Source organism: Crocodylus porosus, unplaced genomic scaffold (assembly GCF_001723895.1).
Source record: "Crocodylus porosus isolate Cpor-Errol unplaced genomic scaffold, CroPor_comp1, whole genome shotgun sequence".
NCBI lineage: Eukaryota > Metazoa > Chordata > Crocodylia > Crocodylidae > Crocodylus > Crocodylus porosus.
This window is the reverse complement of record NW_017728949.1, coordinates 74094252-74120554: the sequence shown is the minus strand read 5'-3', so window position 1 is coordinate 74120554 and position 26303 is coordinate 74094252. Positions and strand designations below refer to the sequence as shown.

At 39.0% G+C, this 26303-nt stretch overlaps 1 protein-coding gene and 1 long non-coding RNA gene across 4 annotated transcripts in view; one reads left to right on the top strand and one right to left on the bottom strand.

Moving 5' to 3' along the window:
• ZEB2 (zinc finger E-box binding homeobox 2) overlaps nucleotides 1–26303 on the top strand; it is a 54454-nt gene that overhangs the window by 23799 nt on the left and 4352 nt on the right. Inside the window, exons 4-8 of one of the 3 annotated variants that reach the window (XM_019553898.1) lie at nucleotides 6961–7149; nucleotides 7845–8059; nucleotides 10428–10536; nucleotides 11818–13784; nucleotides 16188–16368. In XM_019553898.1, the coding sequence (XP_019409443.1) occupies nucleotides 6961–7149; nucleotides 7845–8059; nucleotides 10428–10536; nucleotides 11818–13784; nucleotides 16188–16368 (2661 nt within the window). Of the gene's footprint in view, nucleotides 1–6954; nucleotides 7150–7844; nucleotides 8060–10427; nucleotides 10537–11817; nucleotides 13785–16187; nucleotides 16369–26303 lie in introns of all 3 variants that reach the window. The other 2 variants (XM_019553897.1, XM_019553899.1) reach the window with 2 other exon arrangements.
• Nucleotides 9238–24141, bottom strand: LOC109322740. The gene is made up of 3 exons (XR_002104474.1): nucleotides 23453–24141; nucleotides 19255–19257; nucleotides 9238–9248 (listed from the first exon to the last, which is right to left on the bottom strand). It is a non-coding gene; the product is annotated as an uncharacterized LOC109322740 (long non-coding RNA).

Here is a 26303-nt window from a genome sequence, read left to right as displayed (position 1 = left end):
TCTGCTAAATGCTTTCTCCAATCATAGATTTGAAAGTCTCATTTTCAGGACTGTCTGCTGACTCAGTTTCCATCAGTGCATTCCCTCAAATGGCCAGCAACTAGCTTCTAGTGTAGTAGTCAACTTAACTCTGTACTTCAGGTTTGGAAAAGGTGAGGGTAAACCCCAGCTCCTAAAAGGGTCAGCTAAACCCGTGACAGTCCTTCTGTGAATGCCTTTATAGCCAGGTACAGACATTATACTTTTACCGGTATAAGTGAATGGAAACTGGTCTATACCCATCACAGAACAGAAGCTCAGCACACACAGACTGGTTTAGAAATGGCAGAACCTGGTCTAAGATTCACCCTCCCCACCAAAGAATTGTTCACTACCAGTCTAAACTACACTGCTTACCGAAAACCCCATAACTTAGATCGATTCCACCGCAGGGTTTTTGAATGTCTGTACCTAGCCTATATATCAAAAAGACTAGATGCATTAGCATAACTAGGGTGGAGTTACTGGGTCAGCAGGCCTGAGCATCATCATGGGGCAGGAAAAATAATAGCTGCCACTTCAGCTGCACAATCATACTGGCACCATGGCGCAAGCTGGAAGTCCCTACCGCCCCAGGTATCCTGCTGCTCCAGGTGCCTGGCTGCCTTGTTATGCCTCTGGATAAATCAAATTTGGAGATCACCATGGATTAGCTAGGAAGGTCACTGCTGAGTAATGCAAAATGCTTCTTGTTCCTGAAGGCTAAGCATGCTACCCCTTGAATGTTCACTTTCGTAGGAGACCATACTTTCTAACCAAAGTCTTTCATATGGTAAAACTAACCACAGAGCTGTAGTAGAAGCAAGCAAAAATAGTGACTGTTTTTTAGGAATAAATTCCACGTAGTATCTCATTAACATAGAAATTAAAAAGCCAGAAAGCTCTTTATTCTGTTATTATTCTTCTGTTATAAAAGCCCTCCCTCCCCAACAACATTTTTCATGTAAGTCTACTAGAAAACTGAAAAATATGAAAAATAAACCTTAGGTTAGGTGTTTTTCATATGATTTAAAGAAGGAGAAAACTTACAGAGAAGAAGAAAACAGAAGTAAAACTTGGCAGGGTAGAAGGATAGGCCGTTTTCAGACTGTAATCTGTGTGTACCAATGAGGGCCTGTCACTTCCTGGCTAATGAAGCCTGCGGTTTTATTAGCTGTGTTTGCGATTAGGGGCAGCTATCTTCACCTCACAGTAAGAGTTCCCACAAGAAATAACTGGTCTTCCAAGCATCTCTCTCTCTCATATACTCTTTAAAGATACTAAATGTCTCCAAAGAGAGTTTTCCTTAATTGATTTTATTTTAGTATGACACTCCATATCAGCTTTTGCTGTTGAAAACACCTCTACTCTCCAGGCCCTAGTACAATGACCTAAGATAAGACTTATTTGGGGAGGTCACCTATTGTAAAATGCTTGACTCAGGGAACGGAGAGTGGAAACTATCTGCAATTTCAGCCCACAAGAAATCCATGAACATGGCTTTATATACGGAAAACAAAAGCGCAGGGGGAAGTATGCCCTTCCCCACAGAGTTGCTATGAAAACCTTAATGATAATCATGTGATTTTGCTTAGTAATGCCAGGTGATTTTCCAGTGATTTTTTGAATGTTTAGCAGTAATACATCTTGTAAGAGACTAGCTAGCAAGTGGCAAACTGTTGCTATATATGTTAATCTTTAATATTATGGCCCTGTAATTGTGTTTCAGCTAAGCACCTGTCAGTTTTTCTGCTAAATTCCCTTGTTTTTAGGGCTTTATAACTTAGACATAAACATTTGCTCCAGTTCCTGGATTCCTTGTATATGCACAGAAGCTAAATAATCCACAGACATGAGAATACCAGAGTTTGTAATATCACCTTTTACAGCCCATTAGAATAGTCTCTAAACTTGCTACTTGGCCAAGCTTGAAGAACCTAGCATGGACACTACTGGTACCTCAGCCCTGCCAGAGCCATTGGAATAAATGTATCAGAGTTCAAATACTGCAGTTAATTCCAAACTCCCCAGGCTCTCAGAACTGCTGAGAGTCAGGTCCTTTCTCTGTTCCTCCCAAAACTGGAGGTAAAGGCTGAAAGGTTTCCTCTACAAAAGCTGCCCTACCATTTCCTATTCTTGTTCAAGTACCCTCTTTCTTCCCTTCATTAGCAGATAACACAGGTTCTGCAGCTGGGGAAAAATTTTAATCTGGCTATGCTGCAGGATTGAACCCCTTGCTTCTTTGTAGGAAGAGAGAAGGGAACTAGGCGCTCAGCAACTCCAAGAGCCTGGGGCATAAGTAAACCCAACACAGGCACATACTATCTTCTTTGAAAGTTTCTATATGCATTTGCTCAGAGTACTGGAAATATTAAAGAATATTTGATAATTAAGAAGAATGTGCAAGTTTCTAAAATATGAACAATGCATTGGGCTTTAATTGGCTGCCATATATATAGAAACCTCAAAGAGATGATAGAGGCGAATAGTTTCAGAACTCATTTGAATTGGCCTGCATACAAAAAGGTAAAATTCTGACTTTTCCACCCCAGAAATGTGGAGGTCACCAGATACAACAGCTGGGGAAGGGGCAAAGATTTAAGAAAACTACAGCTCTCCCCTGTTTCAGAGAGTCTTGAGAGAGACAGGCGAAGATGGAGCAGGGCAAAAACTGGAAAGGAATATGCATTCAGCAGGGCTAGTGCATCCACCAGAATGATAAAGATCACTAGCCTACTTCCCCAGAAAAGGTCCATAACATCAAATCTAGGGTAGGAGTTATGAAATGGTGTTGTTGCCATTCCACTGCTGGGGACAGAGGAATGACATACCCAACTCCCTGATACCTGCCTAATCACCTCAATGCACAAATGGGGCTTTTAGAGATTGTCTGTAAGAGAGCAACAATAGCAGCAGACATTCTAAACAAAATTAGTATTAAAATATTGAGGATTTGAACTCACAAACTCGAGGTATTTTGAATGGGAACTATTGTTCACTTTAGTACCTATCTACTGAATAGGCATTTTTCTGTATCTGGATACTGACACTTACACAAATTACCACGACAGTTTGAAGTTCTGGACACAATGGAAGGAGTGAAAGCTGGGGTTTCAGATCTAACTGAATGTTTCAGATGTGCTGTGATAAAGACATACCCAAATCAGAACTTGACATTTTCTCTATGTAAATTATGTACAAGCAACCACCATTTTATTATATTTCTGCCACAACATGAAAATGGTGGCATAAAGAACAGTCACTGAATAAAAACACATACATTCTGGTTTTTTGCACTCCAAATTCTTGTCTTCCCTCCAGAAAAGCATGCCCTCCTCAGCAAACCATTCCTTCTTTAAAAATATAAATAGGGATTATTTTTTACATTAAAGAGAAATGACAAAAGGAGCCATTGAAAGATGGTGGGGAGGAAGAACAACATTTTGTTATCTTATATCTTCCAAAACCCACTGTAACAACAACAATAATAATATCCCTTGCTATATGTGTAAGATAAGATACATATTCTACCATTTGGTCGCCATTGTTGAACAGAAGTAATAATGAATTGTGTAGATACATAAAAAAATCATAACGGAGCCTTGTTCCATATCCCTCTTTTCTTCCATATAAAATGTCAAAACTCCATGGAAATGGGTATAGCAACTTTATATAAATAACTTTGCCCTTCATTTGAACTGAAAATATCTCCATGTTTAAGGTCTATAGACTTTTTTAGAAGATACTTCATTGATGTGGCTAGGCTTTTTGCAAAAAAACCCCTATTGAAGTGACTAAAGAAACATATGACATTTAGAAAGTTTTTCTTTTGAAATATAAGAATAGGCATGTTTGTGTCAAGTGATGGAGGAGAGATCATTTTATGTTGAATGTGTGGTGCTTGCATAGCTGAATATGTGTTTTTGTCAGTCATGTGTCAAACCAACACCTCACATTCAAACTCCTTCCTTTAATATGGCAGTTCATGTTCTTTTGCATTCATCAGCCATGTTGTGTTTTGTCTACAATATCACTGAAGTGCATTGATGAATATCTGAGAAAACTTCCACTGCAGCTCTGCCTAAAAGAAACATGTTGCATGGATGCAGAGGATTTCTTTCAATAACATAATCACCCAACACTTTTTATGGTCCAATTCTTTCTTTATCTTAGGTGATTTAATCCAATGTTAAACCTAATTCATACTGAGAACTCCACCGTGTTTTATGGCTTGTTCTCAGTAGTTTGCACATCAATGAAAATATGCTGTAGAGTCACAGGAACTGAATATTCGAATTGGCTAGAACAGGAGGCAGCAACCGGCAGCCCACAGGCTGGATCCGGCTGTGGAGACTTTTGATCAAGCCCATGGACATAGGCTTGAGTGGCATTGCACAGTAGGGGGCTTTAGGAGCAGTTACTTTTCCCCTGCCGGTGTAGGGAAAAGCAGCAGCAAGAGGCATGGGGAAAAGCGATAGTGATAAGGGCCTTCCCATGCCAGCAGTGGGTACTTTCCCCTTGCTGCTGCAGGGAAAAGAAGCAATGGTGAAGAAAAGTGGCAGTGGCAGTGCTTTTCCCATGCTGGCACAGAGAAAACTTGCAGTGACCGGTGTTTCCCCCATGACAGTGGTGGAGAAAAGTGACAGGAATATCTGGGTTCTAGCTCCTCCCATCCCACCTCTTACCCAGACTAGGTCAAATTGACCCACAGCCTTAAAAGGTTGTTGACTGCCAGGCTGGGGCAATGTGAGCATCTCCTTCATCTGCAAATGATATCAAGACAGGGATATAAATGATTGTTGGCCTTTGGCTAGCAAACAAAGCTCTGCTAAACTATTAGCTTTCACTCAGGAAGTTTTTCTTGTAAAAAGTGAATCTTTAAGGGAGAGGTTGGCAACTTCGATAAACACAATAACGTATAGTTTTTCTTCATGATCTATTCTGTGTGACTAAAATATGGTCAAATTGTACTGTAGAACAAAGAGAAATGTTCGTGTGGTTGCCCCCCCAGTATGTCATATGGCACACAGAGAGCCCATTACATCTTTTGCCTGCAACTCTCATTTTTCATTCTTGTAGAAAATTGAGGCAACACTCTGAACTAGTTCAAAGACACAATTAATTTGATTTTTATGGCAGTCATAGTCACATTGCACTGATATAATTCTTTTGGGTGTGATTCTTTTCTTCCACTGGCTTTATACTGACGGGGCACATCCTTACAAGTAGGAACGTAAGTTCACCGGGGACAAATAGCAATGGCACATATTTGTGCCGCTACTTATCCCCAGAAAACACCCCTGCACATGTGTACTGGCGTGCAGCAAGTTGCCTTGGACGGTGTAGGGAAGGCTGGGCCCAGCATCTGAGCTGGCCCCAGCAGCCATACCTGGGATCCTGGAGGCCTTCTGGGACTGCAGCAGCGGTGATCTGGGTACATAGCCTGGCTAGCAGATGGAGCATGGCACTGGCTGGCTAGGCTTTGGCTTCAGATGGTGCATGCTGATATCATGTGTTGCCCTGCATTTTTCTGGCACTTTTTTTTACATCAGGAAATCCTGATGTAAAAAAATCCCCACCGTGATGCAAACTGGCAGCGTGGCAAAAGCATGCATGTGCAGCACTTACATTTGGAGCGTGGCAAACTGCACATGCACACTAGTCTGGATGCACTCATGTAGCTCTATTGATTTTCATAGAGTTACTCCTTCTATACATTGATTTAAAAAATCAGCATAATCATGCCTAATCTACTTTTTTACTGTTCCATGAAAAGTAAGGTATTTGATAACTTTGTCTCATTTTCTAATACACCTTAGGTAAAACAAATTTAAAATGCAATTGATCATAAACTATTCTTTTAATTTATGGTCATTTAATAATAACTATCTAAAATTCACTCTTATCAACTTTCTCTTCCAGGACTCCTTTATTGAAAGAAATCTGAAAACGAAAACAATCTGTTTCTCTGTTTTCCAGTGTAGTTGCATTTATATTTTTCTTTAAGGTCCTAGACTTTGCAAGATCTTTCCTGTATGCAATAGTTAGGTGCTTGGAGGAGAAATGTATATTTTTAGGAACAGGATGTTCTGTGGTTGAGAACATATTATGATTTGTGGACACTGTATGGACAGTAAAAAAACCCAGATTTTCATTTTACAAAATGAAGGAAAACTCCAGCACAGATTGTAAAAGTAGTTTTAGGCTGTGTATCCCAGTTTGGTCTAGAAACATGTGGTTCTATACGTTAAACAGTACAGAGCAACACATTTTTAAATGTATTTTCCTGTTGTAATCTACTCAAAGATTAATTTTCCAGGAAGAAACATAAGGGTGCAATTATGAATTTTAAAGAATGCCACATTTTGTTCTTGTATCTACCACAAAAAAAAGGCAAAAGATAAGATAACTTTTGAAGATTAATTAGTCACATGCCTCCCTGCTCACAAGTTCTGTTAAAAGCTGAACACCTCATGCCAGATACAGCGCATGCTCAGGTCTCAGTGGGAACTGTGTATGAAAAGCAGACTGGGTTCCTAAGGTCTCAGTCCTATAAGGTTCTCTGAGTATGTGGATTTCTGTATCCGTACCCAGAACTATTGACTTGCTGAGTGTTCCTTGTGGGTACAGGATTCTACCCTGGGAGAATCATTTTCATGACTGATATCTAATAGATTTTTCCTGCTCCCCTGGTTCATGCATGGTCACACTGATATAAACTGGCCCAGTCTTGCTCCCATTAAAACCAATGGCTAAGGTCTCATTGATTTTATTAGGACCTGGAGCAAGCCCAGTGAGAGTCAGGGCCACTCTAGAATCAGGGTATTCTAGAAACTGTAGACTTGCTGCTCCAGTCCCAGGTCAGCACTTCGGGCAAATTTACCCAGACTCACAGAGAAGATGCACTGAAAACCACTTCTTTTTCCCTTCCCCCAGCTTTAGTTAAGAATGCAAATTGCACGTCGGACTTTGAGGAATATTTTGCCAAAAGGAAACTGGAGGAAGGAGATGGGCATGCAGTCAGCATAGCGGAGTACCTACAGCGCAGTGACACAGCCATTATTTACCCAGAAGCCCCTGAGGAACTGTCTCGCCTTGGCACTCCAGAGGCCAATGGGCAAGAAGAAAATGGTGAGGCTGTAATTCATTTTTAGCCACTATCCTGACCTCTTGCAGCTGTTGCAATAATAAATGCACTACATGCCTGGGTGTTTACCTTAAAAATTGAAGAACAGCTGCAGAGGCATGGAATTTCATCAGCAAAGACTAGAACTGTAATTTTAGCATATTGTGATTTTTTGGTCAGCAAATTCGTATTATTTTAGGTGAAATAAAGAGCAGGAACAATTAAAGCTTAATTTAAAAAAGAGAAATGCTGTCACTGTAGTTCTAAATTTCAGAAGTATTCAATTTGTATGTAAGAAAACTAGGATTACTGACCCATAACTCTCTTACTTCTTAAGAAGTAATTGAAAAAGTGTCCATAAGAATAATTGGGCTGGTGTCATATTCATAACAGGCCAGAAATGCAATGCAAATTGTTGATCAATTAAGAAAAATATTTCTTAGTTTCTCATCTAAGACATCAAAAAGGCTCAAGTAAGATCTTTAATTAATTTTCTAGCACAGTATGAAATGATTCATGCAAGTTTGTCCTGGGCGTGTAGGGGGAATGGTGTATTCTGAGGCTAGTTTGAAATGATGGCACTCTAGTGTAGCAGATTGCAGTGATTCCTGTCATACCATCCTGGGCAATAAGCCCATTAGCTGCCATTGATTTACTGACCTTTTGGCCTGCTTCTCTCTCTCTTGTCTCTCGGTTACAGACCTGCCACCTGGAACTCCAGATGCTTTTGCCCAACTGCTGACCTGCCCCTACTGCGACCGGGGGTACAAGCGTTTGACATCATTGAAGGAGCACATCAAGTACCGCCATGAGAAGAATGAGGAGAACTTTTCTTGCCCTCTCTGTAGCTACACGTTTGCCTACCGCACCCAGCTCGAGCGGCATATGGTGACACACAAGCCAGGGACAGATCAGGTGGGGGGTTGGTTTTAAGTGATTTCTTTCTATAATAACCCCTTAGAGAAACGATATTGCTTTGATTGGCAATCATTATTAATTTTTCATGGCATTTTGAAGATGCAGATCTTTTAATGGTAATAGCTTTAATTGAGGTCTAAATGATTTTTTGATGGTCTCTTCTAATATGATTTAATAGTCTTATGTTCACGATCGAATGAGTGTGTTAATTTCTAATTTAGAAATTTTATTTGCACTTTAACTTGACTTTAGTTTCGTTTTTATGTTCCTCAAAAAGTGAATGAAACTGTAGCATTTTAATTATACATTATTAAACATCTCAGCAATTTTAATTCCATTTTTCACCTAGTTTTACTTTGCAATTTGTTGCAAATAGGATCTCAAAGACATAGTAAAAGATCTACTAATATTTTTCTTTCATTCCTTTTCGAATACCCTTTCAATCACATCAAATTACATATATTTTGCATTATAGTTTGTAAAATACAATTATGTAATTTTAGAGTAAATCTTTCTATAAAATGTACAGGATATATGTTATGAGCGTACTGGTAATATAAATCAAAATAGTTGTCTTTTGATATGATGCATGTAATGTTATAGTATTACTGCTTTGCAGTATTTTGTGCATTTCACTATTACATTTAAGCAAATGCTGTGTCTTTTGAACAGGTGAATGAAGCTTTCTTTTATTCAAAAGGGCTGTGTCACAAAGCTCCTACATATTAGAGGAAAAATTATTTCTGTGCTCCCTAGAGACTTATCTGAAAACCACTGTTATGGAGTGTTGTAACGGAAACTCAAATGGTGTCTCTTAAACTTAAATAAGTGGATATGTGCATGGTGTCAAATTATACAGGCCTTATACCATATTTATTTTTCTTAAACAACTGAAAATTAACTATGTTTCTCTTGAAAGGCTTTCCTCAGCATAAGGTAAACTCTGATAGGCAAACATACATCTTCTAATCATGCAATTTTGCAATTAGCATTTTTAAGAAAGTATCTCTTGCTTGATCTTAAATCAATATAAATTATTCTGGTATGATTTCCCATCTTGTTTCTCTTTTTAGGGTTTTCTGGGAGGGAAACATATTTTCTGATTCCTAATTTTTTAAGCCAGGCACAACCTGAGGTATTTTTTCCCCCTTTTGCTTCATATCACTAAAAACACTGGGGAAAATGCCTAGATATTTATCCAACATAACTGCCTTAAATTTCACATGCAAGAGTGTGATTGTGTTGGCGCATTATGAATGGTAGCTTTGGTGTTGAAAAGTCCCCTCATTTGCTCATGGCATTTACAATTAGTAAATTAAAATGATTGTATCATATTAACAGTGGCACAACTAAAGTTTATAGTAGTCCTCTGAGGGCCATGGGGGGAGACAAAACAGCTGTTGCTGTTTGTTTATGCAACTCAGCAACATATGAGCGCTGGTCCCTCAATGGCGCTCGGCGGGCTGGGCTCTGCTTGATCTTTGAAGGTTGCTGCTGTTTGAACAAACCTCCCTGTGTCCCATGTAACACCATCTGTCTCACTAGGAATGTGGGAAGATTCAGCACACCCTAGCAGTTGTCATACCGTTTCTGTGCTGTCTTTTTTTGCAATAGGCTTTTGTGTCATTGCTGCTTGAAAAAAGCTGACCTCCTACCTTGAGCATCCAGAGTGGATGACTGTATTTTTTTTTTCAGAATTCAAAGTCACAGTGCTTTTCTCACTTGTTCAAAAAGGTCATCTGTGTTTGATTATATCTTTATGCTGCTTTTAACTTCTTCTTTCAGCCAACTTTTCTCTTGTTTTGCCCCTACTCCTTAGCACAGCACTAGGAAAAAAAAACACCATAAGAAAGGTAGCTAAGTCTTTCCTGCTGCTCTGTGATAAAAAATTTCCAACAGCTACAGCTTCATGCTGAAAATACTGTCTCTTGTATTTGATAATGATATGTAACACCAGTAAAGGAAGAGTTTCTGTATTTTTTACTCACAAAATAAATAGGATTTTTAAACAAGAGGCGTTCCACATGTTTAGAAGCTGCTAGAAATATTAAGAGGCACAAATCTTTTCACAAAAGAGTTTCTCACCTCATAAGATACCTTAAAGCAACGCATTCCTGATGAGATATTTAGGAAATAATTCTAATGAAAACATCAAATGCCCATGTGAGAGCACTTTTGCATTTGTTTCGGTTTACTGCCAACCTTTTGATTTTTATTGCAACGGTGATGAGACAGATAACTGAACATGCAGTTCTTTCAGTTTGCCTGATAAATACAGAGCAGCATTCATTTTGATTTTGGTTATAAACTAAAACTTCTTGGTTTCTAGTCCACAAAATTCAAGTCGGCATCTTTTCTCTTGCAGCACCAAATGCTGACCCAAGGAGCAGGCAATCGCAAGTTCAAATGTACCGAGTGTGGAAAGGCCTTCAAATATAAACACCATCTGAAGGAACACCTGCGAATTCACAGTGGTGAGTAGCAGAGGTGCTGGTGTGCTCATTTGCATTTTGTTTAATTAGCTGAGTTTTAAAGATTGCTTAAAATTTACACAGTTCTGCTTGTAGCATCTTAGAGCTACTAAGGTATTCCATAAAGGATATTTGAGTCATCCTCATTTATCATGCTGTTAATCACACGGGCTTGCTGTAAGATTTTGAAAGAGTAATGCTTGTTAGCAAAAAAGACTTCAGAATTAGTTTATTAGACTGTTTGAGTTCATAGGAATTCACAGCTCTTGGTTTAGTTAGCTCATAGGTGGGCCAAATATTTTTAATAAAGGAACCCCCCATTTTGAAAATCAATGAATTATGAATCAAATCCATGGAATAATGGACAGATGAGAAATATCTTATGTTAGGCTGTGAGTTAAGGAACTTTCTTTTTCTTTCTTTCTTCCTTTCTTCCTTTCCTTCTTTCTTCCTTCCTTTCTACAGCTTGACCCAACTTCAGATCTGCACAAGCAAAACTGTATGTCCACACAAAGTCCCATTGAGCCCTGCACAGGAATGAACCTGTGTGGATGTAGTGACAGGATCAGGGCTCAGTTTCTTCTCTTGTGCCATCCTGAAAGCCTTTTGGAGATGGCTGAATTGAATTTGGGCTTTATGGATTTGATTGCACTACTTTAGCTTAAGAATCACCTACCTGTGACATTGATTACCATTTTACAGCTATTCCAGTGGCTTTTCAGACAGTGTATTGCTAAATGGGAAACTTTTATTCAGAATTGGCCTCAGAACTGCTAAGATCAAGGCCTTTAGCCTATAGTACAATCAGTACCTTAAACACTCATCATTTGCTGTCCTAGGAGACCACAGTAACAGTATCATCTAAACTTAGAACACACAAAAAATAAGTTTCAGTTCTTTTCTCTGTACAGAAGAGTTCACATAGAGCTCTGCATAGCCTGAATCCCCCATAAATACATGCATTTACCAGCATATCCAATGCCATTAAAACACTATCTCTGTGGCTATCCATAACACAGGACTCTGTGGCTATCTAAGACAGAAAAGGAACTAGATGGGGTTTCTCCCATTTGGAATAGATTCCCAGGAAGCCAGGGGTCATGCTGTGAATAAGAAAATACTGCAGAAGCAATATGGGGAGTAATTCAGCCATATGCATAGAAATGTTATTTCTCTCCCTAATAATCAGCGGCAACATAGATAATCTGTTTTGCGAGACATACTATCTTACATGGACAAAATAAATAAGTAATAATTAATGTTTGGTTTTAATTATCATTTTAGGTGAAAAACCATACGAGTGTCCAAACTGCAAGAAACGTTTCTCCCATTCTGGCTCCTACAGTTCACACATCAGCAGCAAGAAATGTATTGGCTTAATCTCTGTAAATGGTAGAATGAGAAACAATATCAAGACGGGTTCTTCTCCTAATTCTGTATCTTCTTCTCCTACTAATTCAGCCATTACACAGCTAAGAAACAAGCTGGAGAATGGCAAACCACTTAGTATGTCTGAACAAACAGGCTTACTAAAAATTAAAACAGAACCACTAGATTTTAATGAATATAAGGTTCTTATGGCCTCGCATGGGTTTAGTGGTGCTAGTCCTTTTATGAATGGTGGACTCGGAGCAACTAGTCCCTTAGGAGTTCATGCTTCTGCTCAAAGTCCAATGCAGCACTTAGGTGTAGGGATGGAAGCACTTGGGTTTCCTGCAGTAGGCAGTAATTTAAGTGAAGTGCAGAAGGTCCTACAGATTGTAGACAACACGGTTTCAAGGCAGAAAATGGACTGCAAAGCTGAAGAGATCTCAAAGCTGAAAGGTTATCACATGAAGGACTCATGCCCTCAAGCAGAGGAACAAGGAGTTACCTCCCCTGGTATTCCACCTGTGGGTCTTCCAGTAGTGAGTCATAATGGTGCCACTAAAAGTATTATCGACTATACGTTAGAAAAAGTCAATGAAGCCAAAGCTTGTCTCCAGAGCTTGACCACAGACTCAAGGAGGCAGCTCAATAATATTAAAAAAGAGAAGCTGCGAACTCTAATCGATCTGGTTACTGAAGATAAGATGATAGAGAACCATAATGTATCCACTCCATTTTCATGCCAGTTCTGTAAAGAAAGCTTTCCTGGTCCCATTCCCCTGCATCAGCATGAACGTTACCTGTGTAAGATGAATGAAGAAATCAAGGCAGTCCTTCAACCTCATGAAAACATGGTTCCCAACAAACCTGGAGTGTTTGTTGATAAGCAAGCTCTCTTGCTGTCATCAGTACTTTCTGAGAAAGGAATGACTAGCCCCATCAACCCATACAAGGACCACATGTCTGTACTTAAGGCATATTATGCTATGAATATGGAACCCAACTCTGATGAACTACTGAAAATTTCCATTGCCGTTGGCCTTCCTCAGGAATTTGTGAAGGAATGGTTTGAACAAAGAAAAGTCTACCAGTATACAAGTTCCAGGTCACCATCACTGGAAAGGACCAGTGCCAAGGTGGCGCTGGCTGCCACCAACAACACTCCCACTAAGGACTCTTTGTCAGCCAAATCTCCAATAAAGCCTGTGGACTCTATAACTTCACCATCTATAGCTGAACTCCATAACAGTGTTACTAATTGTGATACTCCTCTCAGGCTAACAAAACCTCCTCATTTTACCAATATTAAACCTGTTGATAAATTGGACCACTCAAGGAGCAATACTCCTTCTCCTTTAAATCTTTCTTCCACATCTTCTAAAAACTCCCATAGTAGTTCTTACACTCCAAACAGTTTCTCTTCTGAGGAGCTTCAGGCTGAGCCTTTGGACTTGTCTCTACCAAAACAAATGAAGGAACCCAAAAGTATTATAGCCACAAAGAACAAAACAAAATCTAGTAGTGTAAATTTAGACCACAACAGTGTTTCTTCATCATCTGAAAACTCAGATGAGCCCCTGAACTTGACTTTTATCAAGAAGGAGTTTTCTAATTCAAATAATCTGGATAAAAGCACTAACCCAGTATTCAGTATGAACCCATTTAGTGCCAAACCTTTATATACAACACTTCCACCACAAAGCGCATTTCCCCCAGCTACTTTTATGCCACCAGTCCAGACCAGTATTCCTGGGCTGCGACCATACCCAGGACTAGATCAAATGAGCTTCCTACCACATATGGCCTATACTTATCCAACTGGAGCAGCTACTTTTGCTGACATGCAGCAAAGGAGAAAGTACCAGCGGAAACAAGGATTTCAGGTAAATAATCATAATTGGTTTATTTCAGAAGGCTGCAGGTCAGTAACTTGTGCCTCATCCTTTTATATAAAAAGTCACTAAAGTTACATTAAACATTTCCAGCCAAAGATTTATTTTAGCTTGAATTTAAAAAAAAATAGTGATCTAGACTAGTAAATGAAACTAGCCTAGGAACACTTTGTAAATTCATTTATGCAAATAGAAGAGATGCAAGCGTATTTGAACAAATTTAATGTTTATTTTTAATTTTATTAAGGTCATGTAATTGTATAAAAGTGACAAAGTCCCCTCCAACAGAAAATGCTGCTGGAGTGGGGAGAAAAGCCCCATTAGGTTTTCGTCACAGAGATCCACTACATTACAGGTACTCCGCACTTAACATCGTTCCGGTTAACGTTGTTTTGTTATTACGTTGCTGATCTATTAGAGAACATGGAAGTTTAAAGTCACCCAATGTTTGATGATAACATTGTTTGGCCACCTCCTGCTAGTAGATAACTATTGTTTCGTAATTGGATTCGCTTAACATCGTTTTGCTTAAAGTCACATTTTTCAAGGAAGTGACCATGATGTTAAGCGAGGGGTACCTGTACCATGTTGTGGGAGTAGGGTTCGGACTCTTGAAGGTCCAAGGCTCATAGGGATTCCCAAAAATTTGGCAGGTAAAGCCAAGGCCATCTGAACAGAGTCCCTGTGGCTCCAAAAGGACTCTAGCCTGCCAAAATTCTCGAAGGCTTCCTGCACCTTAACTCTTGGAATGCTTTTCCCAGTAGACTCATACACCCACTGCAGCTCCCACAGCATACAGGAGGGCTCCAGATTTATGACTACAAAGCCAGAGAACAGGTGATATGCCTGTATATCTAAATATGCGCTGATCCTTGGCACAGCTTCAGGCATATTTCTTCCTTTCTTGAGATCCCACTCTCCATGCCTAGCAAGGGAGACCTCTAGAAGGTCCAGGTATGGAAAGAAGTGGTCTGTGGCACCAGCAGAACCCCTCTCCCACTTTTGTGTATGAGGTTCCTCCCATGTATATATTTAGGATATACTATCTGGGTTGGCCTCTGTTAGTAGAAACCTCTGTTTCTTTCCCAGGTGAGCTCCAATAGAAATCACTTAAGGAGTGTAGGATCTAATTGCTTATGTGCAATTAGATTGCTTATGTGCAACAAAGAGTTGACTAGATAAAATGTACAGTATTAGAGTTATTCACAGTGTACAAAAAGGGGGAGAAGAGGGTCTATGTGTGTGTGCATGTGTGTATGTGTATTTGTATTCAAATATAATGTACACAGTTTAGTTCACTGAGATTAACTGATTATGGATGAATAATTTTTTACATTTGTGGACATTCCCCTATGACCTATTATGCTCCATTAGTAATTTTACTGACTAGTAAATGTTTTATAGTTTCAAATGTGAAAATCAGGTATGGTTTAACGTTACAGGCTGTAATCCCTCTTTGCACAATAGGAGCATAAATAGCACTGCACCTCCATAACAGCTGTTCCACTATTCCAATTTACAGTACATCTGCCCTCTTTGTAAATGTATTTAAGCCTATTTAATCTTCTCTAATATTAATTAGTATGAACCTAGTCTAAGAAAACTGAACTGTGTGATAGCAAATGGAAATGTATGTTATCATGCAAGTTTGCACTCTCTTTGGATCAAGACAAAATAAATATCAAGAAATTTAATAATTTACTGATCCACATTCATTATTGCTTAATGCTGAAGGCTGTTTTAACATAGATAGAACATTGATAAAAAGTGTTATTAATATTCCCTATTTCAAATTACAAAATTAAATATAAAAATATAGCTTGAGGCCTTTAGTCAGGAGACATACATTTAAATGGATTGCATAATAATAACATTTTGTACCTAAATATAAAATTCAATTAAAACCTTTATACAGATATGGGATATAGCCAAGGTTCAGTGTTTTGAAAAGAAAGATCTTTAGCTGTTGTTATATTTATTTCTTTGGAAATATGAAGATACCTTTTATGATCTTTAAATGGAGTCTTTAAGTGAAGTCTTCCTAAAAAGATTTCCTGCTCCCTGAAAATACCTATATCACGAATATTTTCTGCTTAGATGAATTACATGAATTCTTCTTTCAAAGTAACTGAAGGAAGACCAAGTTTTCCAAGCTAGCTGAGGTTCCATAGAAGAAAAAATTATTTAATAGCAGAGACCAGTCTTGCAAGCCTTTTCAGCTTGGCACTGGCATTATTGCCAAGAGTACATCCTGAGCCAGTGGGTTCAATAGGGTTAGCAGGTCCTTCTTGAATATTATTTTATGTCTCACAGAATAGATCTTTGTAGGAAGTTGAGATGCTGTGAAATGTCAGAGGGAACCAGTTTTACATAAATAATTTTGTTATATCGCAGGGAGAATTGCTCGATGGAACACCAGACTACATGTCAGGCCTAGATGATATGACAGACTCTGACTCCTGTCTGTCCAGAAAGAAGATCAAGAAGACAGAAAGTGGCATGTATGCATGTGACTTATGTGACAAGACATTCCAGAAAAGCAGTTCCCTTCTGCGACACAAATATGAGCACACAGGTATGAATGACTTAAATGCGTAGTTAGAGTTTCATTGCATGCTGTACATTTCATAATATTTAACGAGTACATTTGTGCAACATAAGATGCAGCATATGCTGAGACTTTAAACAGGGAAGAAATAATGTGTTTTGCTTAGCTTAGTTTGACTTTTTTCTTTACTTGTTTATCTGTTGTTTGGGGGTATTTTTGTTTGTTTTGTTGTGTGATGATATTTTTTGGCTCATGAAAAAAGAAAATGTACAAACTTTGAGCTGAATCCTGCCAAGTGTTGAGTGTCCTCAAATTGCACCAAAAGAATTAAAAATGGAGGGTGCTCAGCACCTTGCAGCCTGAGTCCTTATATTAACATATTTCACATGAGACAGGCCCAATTGCAGGGTAAGGAGTGAAACTTCATGTAATAAAAACCAAGTGTGATGAGCAATTCTTGAGTCTTACTTGGGATCTGATCCCGAAACTCTGAAAACAATAGGCAAACTTCCATTGATTTCAGTGGTATATGATCTATTTTGTTTTCCTGAAAAATAAGCAAGCCACTCCCAGCAACCTAAAGAAGAGAAGGTTACATTTAATTTTTCACTTCTGTAATTTTTCATTTCCAAAGATCATACTATAATTTTTCATTTCTGAAGACAGGGCATATAAGGTGATTCTGAAAAAGGGGGTTGGGATTAGTGCCAAATAGCAGCCAGAAATATAAAACTGTACAAAAAGCCTATAGTTTCTATTTACATTGGTCATGATATGTTCTTTCTCCTGGAAAGTGATATTTCCTGTGACTTGAGTCCAGGGAAGGGCTGGACCAGGAAGTAGAAAGCCCAAGAGCCAGATGTTGATTCAATATGTTTTGGAAAGGTAGAAAAGCATGACTAGGGCTCCAAATGATAATATAGACTTCCAGTGACATCTCCCTGCTCCCTCTGTGTGTATGTGTACGCATGCGCACGCACACACACATGCACGCACGCACACACACACACATTAATTTTGGGAAGCACCACTATGAATATTTACAATTTTACCTTCTTCTTTCCCAGGTGCCCTGATAAATAGTAAAATAGTTAATTTTATATTTAAAATAAAATATTACAGCTATGAATGAACATTTTAGAGCCCTATTTTTGGCTCCTTGCTTACACAGGAGAAATTTATGGATCAGTTTCACTTGTCTGACATTTTGAAGGTTTTCTTCCCAGCTACGTTAGTTAGTGACTGCTTTTCTTCACAAAGAAAGCTGATTACGATTACAATTTAGAAAACTATCCATCTTGTTCTCTGGCCATCCTTTGTACACTTCTTGGGTGATACACCTCATACTATGTGGGCAGGTAGTTTAGTCTAGTACTGGTCAACACTGGAGACTGGTACAGGTAACATTAGTGTGATCCTGTATGCCAATTATTATTTTCCTAGATCAGGAAAACTCATAGAAAAGACATTAAGTACTGTGGTAACAGCAGCCTAGTTTTATAGCACTAGCTAAGTCTACACAGATACCTCTGGTGATCTACTTAAAGGTGGCATGTGAACTGAAAAGGTATTTGAAGAGATAAGCAATTAATATTTCAGAAAACTTTCGTGATAGTGTTCAATCTCAGTTATAGATAGGCTGATATTTGAAAATAAACTACTATTTGTCACGGACAATTAGTAATTGAGGAACGGATTGTATTTTTATAATCTTCTCTGCTTAATTTTTCCTCCTTACATTTTTCTTCCAATTTTTAGACTATTCAGGAAAATAAAAAGGAAGTTAAAATGCATGTGGGATTAGGAAAGAAAATTAAAAGGAACATTGTGAACTAGTTTAGTTAGTTCATTGGTGAAATGTGCCTCCCATTGTATTATTCAGATCAAATTGTTTATTCAGTAGGAGAAGCTTTGAATGCTTTCCATCCCAGCACCTTTCCTCTCCTGAATGATTTTATTACAGCCATCTGCAAACATTATGGTTTACTACACTACTACTGTAAAGCTCTTATGTTAGAACTGGCCTTCATATATATCAGGATCTGGACATATGGTTGTATCCCATAAAGTTGGTAGTCCATAAGGTCGACAGACATATGGTTGAAAGGCTGAAAATTTGACAAGCTGAAATGTGTGCAATCACCTTGATTTGCAAAATAAACTGCATTTGCAAAAGCAAAAACATGTTCCAGTCTTTAAGAAAGAAAATCTAATGCCTAAAAAAAATCAGCCAACCAAAGGATACACACTTTTCTCCTTTTTGTCTTTTCTGTTGTTCTTGACTTTTCACCAATATGTCTGTCAGTTTTATAAGATTCAGCCTTATAAACCAGAATGTATATATGCTGTTGTATTTAGTACAGTAGAACTACAGTATAAGCTCTAGTAGCATTTAGAGAGAGGAGAGGAGGTTTTGCGGAAAAAGCACAGGAGCTGAAGCTAAATGATCTGTGTTCTGCTCTGCTTTGCTACAGACTTCCTCTGTGAATTTCAGCAAATTATTTAATCTCTCTCTCATTTTCCCTTAACTCTGAAATAGGGAGAAATGATACTGGCTTACCTCTCAAGGGTGTTGTGAATCTTAATTCAAGCACACTGAAATCCTCAAATGGAAGTTGCTATATAAAGTGCAAAGTAGTATTAGAAATGTGTTTTATTTTATGGAACTTCCAAACTTCATGCTGTAGAGGTATGTGGGAACTCAGAAGGCCTTGTTTAGACAAGGTTTGATAACTCATTCACTGCCTTTGAAAGGCATAATGTATCAGGGCTTTATTTTAAAGATCTACCAGAGATGAAGTTTACAATCACTGAGTTTATTTTTAAAAGCTAATACTTTATTGGGTTGTTTTTTCCTTTTGTGCTATTACTAAATCTTATATGAATTTCAAATTTATTTGATAGCTTTGGAACAACCTATAACTACAGAGCTGCTAATGTATTTTTAATATGTATGAGAAATTTCAATTTGTGTTCAGTGCAAGGAACTTTAAACTGCAAATAACTTCAACTTCTGGATCTTTATTAGATTGCAAAAAATTCAAAATGTTGTAAACATTTTCACGAAATATATTAATTACCACTTTGTTTTCCATTTGTAATCATTTTCTCCTCTTAATATTTTGTGTTGACACGTCAGGAATATATATCATTCATTGATGCTGTTGTGTTTGTTCTTTCTACCTATGTCAAAAATCTGTGAATTGACAGGCCTCTGCTCCAGGATCCACAACCAGAGTTTGGACAATGCCAGTCAGATACAGAAAGCTAAACAGTTTGGTCTACAAAATTCACTGCTCAGAGATTGACTCTGGCAATTTTGTAGGGAAAAAGGAACTATTGTAAAGCTGGAGGAAGTGATGTAACCACATCCTATGCCAGTTGTCTCACCCCACACATCAGGAGAATGAGGATTTATTAAGGGTGGCCCAATGGTCTGTTGGAGTAGAAGAAAATGTGGTGGAATTGAAGTCCCATGCTATGGAAGCAGTAGAAGCAGCAGAAGCTATAGTAGCCCCCCTGGTCTACATCAATCTATATGCTTCTCTTGGTCAGAAGTGCTATTGGTCAGGCATTGTCAGAAGTTGGAATTAGTTCATTCCTATTTACATTTTTATACTACGTAATTGCAACAAAATGGTGCTTTGTTGTCAGCTTGTTTCTTGAGAGGCCTGGAACACCCCCCCCCCCCAGTGTTTTTAATATAAAATGTTTAGCATATATATAAGACACGTTAAGATGGGTGTATCTCAAAAATGAGTATGTTCAGTTCATTAAGCACCTCAGAACTGGGATGTTTCTCTAATATATTTTTGCCTGGACAACATCTTCCAGTAATTCTAGTTTTCAAGTAGAACATAAATACTTCCAAGATTTTTTTACTGGATCTGAAAAAGCTTATATGAATGATGGGGCTTAGTTTTAGTGGCCTTGTACAAAGTAAGATATATGGGAAACTCATGCAGATTCCTGTAAACCAGCTGGTATGGATGGGGGCTTGGACATTTTTCACTGCCAGGTCTCAACACAGTTATGCCTTAAGGAGAAGGATCAGATTGTTGTACGCCAGAATTCATCTTTAAGGATGGAAAAGGAAGTACCATCTTAGTTAGTAGGTAGATAAGATTATAGAAAGTAGGATAGCAGAAGTGCTAACCAAACAGAGCTTTCAAACATACAGTGTCCAAGGCATCTGAATATTTAGGACAATCCTCACCATACAATACTGGTTGAGATAGATTCAAAATTGAGTCAAGCTGGCTTGTTCCCAATAATTTTAGCCCACCCTGACAGGAAGATTTTATCAGAGCCTCACAAGGAAATTTGTGGTGTGGCTAAACCACAACAAAAGCTGGAACGATTCTCTTGGAATATGAGCTAGGCATTTTGAATCTTATTATTACTATTTTGTGTTACATCATAATCTAGTTTATAATTTGAATGGGCTGCTGACGGCCTCATGACTACACTGTTGCTTTCTTTCTTCTCTTGTTTTCCCGGGTATATTTTATTAAAACCTCTTTTTATTTTTTGTAGCTTCAGTGCTGATGCAAGCACTAGCTTTATTTCCAGATTGATTCTGTAAACTAAATATTGTTCTTGAGCCCAGTAGCAAACCTGCTCTCTGGCTAGTATTTTGAACTCCCATCTCGGGAGTTTTCCTTATTTAGAGCTTGATTCATAAAAAAATTGCATGCTATTTAAAGATTATTTTCTCTCCTTTACACAGATACACATTTAGACTGTCCCAATTTATACTCAAATAAAGCAAAAGAAAGAGTAAAGTCAGTGCTTGTAAAATTTGTTTTGGAGACAGGAGTCATCTATTAAAAATAGAACAGGTGCAGCACTAGCAATTATATATAAATTGCATTTATCTTGCACCTTTGACTGCCTCACTGCACTCTAGCCACTAATCCATCTCCATTGGGACTACGTCTAACATCCAGGCCCCTAAGCAGCTTCAAAGAACTGCCCTTAAAAAATAAAGCCAAACTACGATAAAAATGTTTTCTCTTTTCCTCCTGATTGCAGGATTTCTATTCTGCCCCCTACCCAAGGAAAAAGAGAAAAAAAGATTTGCCTGAGGCAAAAGATGGGTAGGTAATATTTAGTCTGGGACCAGTGACAGGATTAAGTTCTGATGGCTTATGACTCTGCAGAGCAAGAAGTAGGAGCTTTAAACTACTGAAATTCTTAGTTTTTCAATGAAATATAGTATTTGATTTAAAGTCGAGAGATACTGGACTTCAGAGTTTTTTTGATATAGAAATGAAATTTTAGGCAATATGTTGTTGTTTAGTAATCATTTTATTTTTAACTCAAGTCCCTAAGGTCTGTTTTTGCAGATGGTGGAACCATAAAAAGAAATCCCAATATTTGTTTTAAAACTTTATGAAATATTTATGAAGTAAGTCTACTGTAATTGTGTAGTACATACAGAACACATCTACACATGACTAAATGTGCAGTAGTGTAATAATACTGCACAATAGTATGTCACAGCACAGGCAGTCCTAGTACGCTACTGCGCAGTACTATTAAGCTATTACACAGTAGCATCACTAAAAAGGCATTCGCCAGCACTACTGTGCAGTAACTCTGGTTACTATGTATTTATTTAGTATTTGACTACACAAGTACTAAATAAATGCATGGTAACCATTGCACAGTAGCGTCTGTTGTAGATGACACTGATTATCTGCTGGTGTACTGTGGTCTAAATGTTTTGTTGGCTCATATTTAAACTATCTTGCATAACTCAATAATAGCTGTATAAGTTGTGAATTTACTCAAATAAGTTCAGTAAAACATATAAGGTGGTATTTTAAAAAATGCTGAGCATTTGCCTATCTCTGCTCTAACTGAAGTCAAGACATTTTACTACAAGTGTTATACAAAGTGTTGTATATTATGTAGAGAGCTGACACACAGAGAGAAGCAAAGAAACTAACTGCCTTTAGTTACAGCATTTTTTCCTTTCATGTCAAATAATTTACTTCAGTCACATTGACTCAAAATAGAGATGTTGTCCAAATGAAATTTACTTTTTTCAAGGCTGGAATATTGAAGTTTGAAAAACATTCTGTTGCCAGTGTTCAGAAACCTGATATATTTAAAAACATATTTCAATTAATGTTGTAACAGCTGCACGCCATGCACTTCTAAGATACATTGTGAGGTATCTGAGCAAATAACTTTGCTCAAGCTGTCACATTCTCTCAGATCAAAATGTTCAGAAGGTCCTTAATATGGATATAAATAATAAACTAAATAGCTCTTTCTAGGAATAACACAAATTAAGAAACAAAATATTTTCATCTTCTCATTCCTAAATCAGACTTTAAACATGGACTCTTTCCTGGAATTGTACATTGATGTTGACTTACATGAGTGGACTATTAGGTATAAGCAGGGAATAGGATGAAATGCAGCTAAGGAGCAGGTCAGAGATAGGTATGGGATGGTCTAGAATTCCTTAAAGCGGGGTATGGCATACCACCCCTCTGGAGGAGTAGCTGCAGCCCCCAGGCTGGTGAGGGGCACAGGGGAGCTGGGCAGAGATCAGGTGCTTGAAGAGGAGGACCAATGTCCCAACTACAACCCCTGACCCTGGCTGACCTGAACATAGGTGGATCCCCAGAACCACTCCTGCCAGGTAGTGTGGGGAGCATTTGCACAGAGAGCCCGACTCCAATAGAGACAGTGGTAGTGGCAGTGGCAGGGGGTGTGTTCCTTCTTCCAGCACCTCCTTCCTGTCTGTCTGCCTTTCTCCCCTGCAGTGTTCTCCTCTGGGCAGAAGCAGGTACTGGGAGGAGGAACCTATTTGCCACTACCCGCTGTCCTTGGCCAAGTCCAGCGCCCTGCACAGCTGCTTCCTGTAGCCCATAGTTGGGGGGGACATGGGTTCCTCCTTCCAGTGCTTGCTCCCAGGCAGTGGGGACCACAATGAGAGACTGGTGGGTACAAAAAGAGACAACTGCTGTATCACCACTACTGTCCCCATAGCTCCTCAGGCAGCTGCAAACTGCTGATGAAGTGGGGCAGAAGCAGCTCAGGGGCTCCCGGTTGCAGGTCAGTTTTGGGTGATAATGGAAGTGGGGGGGTCCACTTGCATTTTTGCACTTCCCCTGAATCTCTCTTGAGGTAGTGGTGCTAGATAGTAGTAACCAGATAGTAGGGAAAGGGAGGCTGGTTGGAAGGGGACTGAAGAGTTAGAGAAGTTGCCAGAAGTCAGGTGAAAGAGTTGGTTTGCACAGAAATAGATGAGGAGCCAAAGTGATAGAGCACAGTTGGGAGACAGTAGGAAGTTTGAAAAGGGAAAGGATGTAGGTTAGGTCAGGGACTGGGAAGTAGAGGAAGAGCAGGAGCAGCTGTAGACAGGTAGAACAAATTGTGAGAAGATTTTGAGCATTCAGGCTTTGAAGAGGTGAAATATAAAGTAAAAGGGTCCAGGGAAGAGATTCAGAGAATGATTCAGTACTGGGAAAGATCTAAAAGAAGGGAGCAGAGGAGTAACAAAAGGATTTGAGAGGCACAAAGGGAGGGCAAAATAAGCAGTCAGACCATGAATGCCACATGCCCCTGGAGGCTGGGGGGGGCACAGCAAGCTCCTGCAGGTGGCGGCAGTGTCGGTGGAGGGAGTGTGGCAATCGGGGAGCTCCCGCAGGCGGCCACAGCGGTGGCAGGGGAGGGGGGCGAGTGCCCATAGCTATCTGTGGTACTTTTTGCAGGGGGTGCACTGCCAAGCTCAGCAGGTGCATGTGCACCCATGTGTACCCCCTATGCATCGCCAATGAGTCAGAGGACATATCTACATGTTTATTAAGCGGCCATAGTTACAGTGCATTAAGTTTAGTACTTGTATAACCACCTAGACATTACAGACTAGTAAAGTAAGGGTGCTCAGATCTGGATTGGGTTTGGATTTGAAAGCAAACCACAGTTCCAATTCAGGTACTGATTTGATGGGGCAAAAATGTTTAAAATTATATATACTTACAGAAAAGACAATAAAGGCCAAATACAGTAATGTTTCAATTCATATTGCGTTTGTTTTTTAAATTGTACTCTAAGGTAAAGAAAAGAGATTATTAACAATCCCTGTAAATCTATGTAGGGACTGGTTAAAAGCCAGATGAAAGGAGTTTAAAGTTAAGTCTGAATTTCCACCCATAACTCTTCCTTCAATTTTCTTGTCACTTATTCTAATCTCTTCATGGTTTCTCTTGTATCTTCCCTCCTGGCAGATCTCCCTGGATAGGGAAACTTCATATCACAACACAGGATTTTTGGATTCCTTGAGCATTCGTTTGTCACACCATGTTAAACTTGAACATTCACAATGGAATTCGAGGGTAACTGCAACTAGGTTGGGCAAAATCAGCCCAAGCTCTGGTCATTCAATCTCAGCCACTTACTTGAGGAACTGGTAGTTTTTATGTCTGACCTTCTCTGCTCTTGTATACTGTCAGTGATTACAAAAGAAAAGATAGCTGATCAGATTCATAAAAGCACAGCTTGAATTTTCCTGGATGTTGAAATTCTTCAGTGTTCTTAAAACATTTTTCTGCTTCCTGCTGGATTTCCTTTCTACTGCGATGGTCTGTCAGTGATAGTATCCCATCTACTTAGACTCTTGGCTCTCTGTTGGAATTTTCTTGCCTGCTATCCCATATACTTCATTCATTGGCACACTTTTTTAAAGGGCAAGGAGTGGCTATTCTGTAGTTGAATATATTTTTATGCCCAGGCTACTAGCTGTTCTAGTCTTTGAAGTGCAGCACTCTGTCTCTGTTTCTCTCCCTTTCACAACATACATGCTTTTTAAAAATATAACAGTGGCCCCATTTTAAAGTATGCCATTGGTACAATTGTGAGGGTGATAGGGCCTCAAGTGGAAAATTTAATTCTGGTCTGATGGGGGTCACATCATCTTAGCAGATATAGAAGAATTGGTATAATCCACTAATAAGACAGCTCCTAATTATAGACCCATATAAAGCATATTTTACAGACACTGAATTACAGTATTAAATACATAAAAGAATTACAGTGATTACTAAATGTCATTATGTATATTTATATAGCCTATAGTTGAATGACACTTAAGTTTATAATTTGACATTTAGAAAATGAGAATCTGGATGAATATGCCAATGTTTAATTTATTTCAGTCTACTGAAATCTAAGTTTGCTTGCTAGGGTTATACTAATTCCAATTTGTGCACCATATGCGATGTCTGTATGTCTTCCTGTTGCATCATGCTTTTCTGAATTTTGTCCTGTGGCATCATGCTGACAAGCATTTTTGTCAGCTCTATTTTGGAATTAAAGTTTTAAGGATGGCAGCTATGGAAGGTGTTGAAGGCATTCCAGTGCTATTTACAGCCTGGAATCAACCAGATGTGTTTAGGCTTGGCACTGGTTTTGAGTTTCAAACATTGGTTAGAAACTGCTTGAAATGCCAAAGGAAATACAGCTGAAGATGACTTTAGCATTCAGTGCTGACTAATTTCTGTGTAGAAACAGTTCTGCTCATATGAATATGAATATTTGTATTTGCTCATACACATGGGACAAGATTCCCCAGTCCTGGTTCCATCCCTCCGTGGAAACTTTCCTAAAAGTAAGCTTGACTCCTGGGCTAGGGACAGACATTCAAAAAGCCTGATTCTGAATCGATTCAATCTTTTGAGGTTAGTCTAACCTGGCTAGGCTAAATCACTTTGTAACTGCACAGACATCCCAGACGTGCAGGCACATGCCTGCAGTGGCTCTGGCTAGAAGCTGGGGGGCACTAGAGCAGCCCTCCCTTCCCTTCCTCAGGGCTAAGCGGAGGGGGTGTGTGGCCAGGCCCTGGCAGGATTAGGGTGGGGTTCCCCACCTCCTTGATACCAGAGCATTTATCAGCTCTGTTGTCAGCATTTATCACTCCACCAGAAAACAAACAGTGTCTCTCA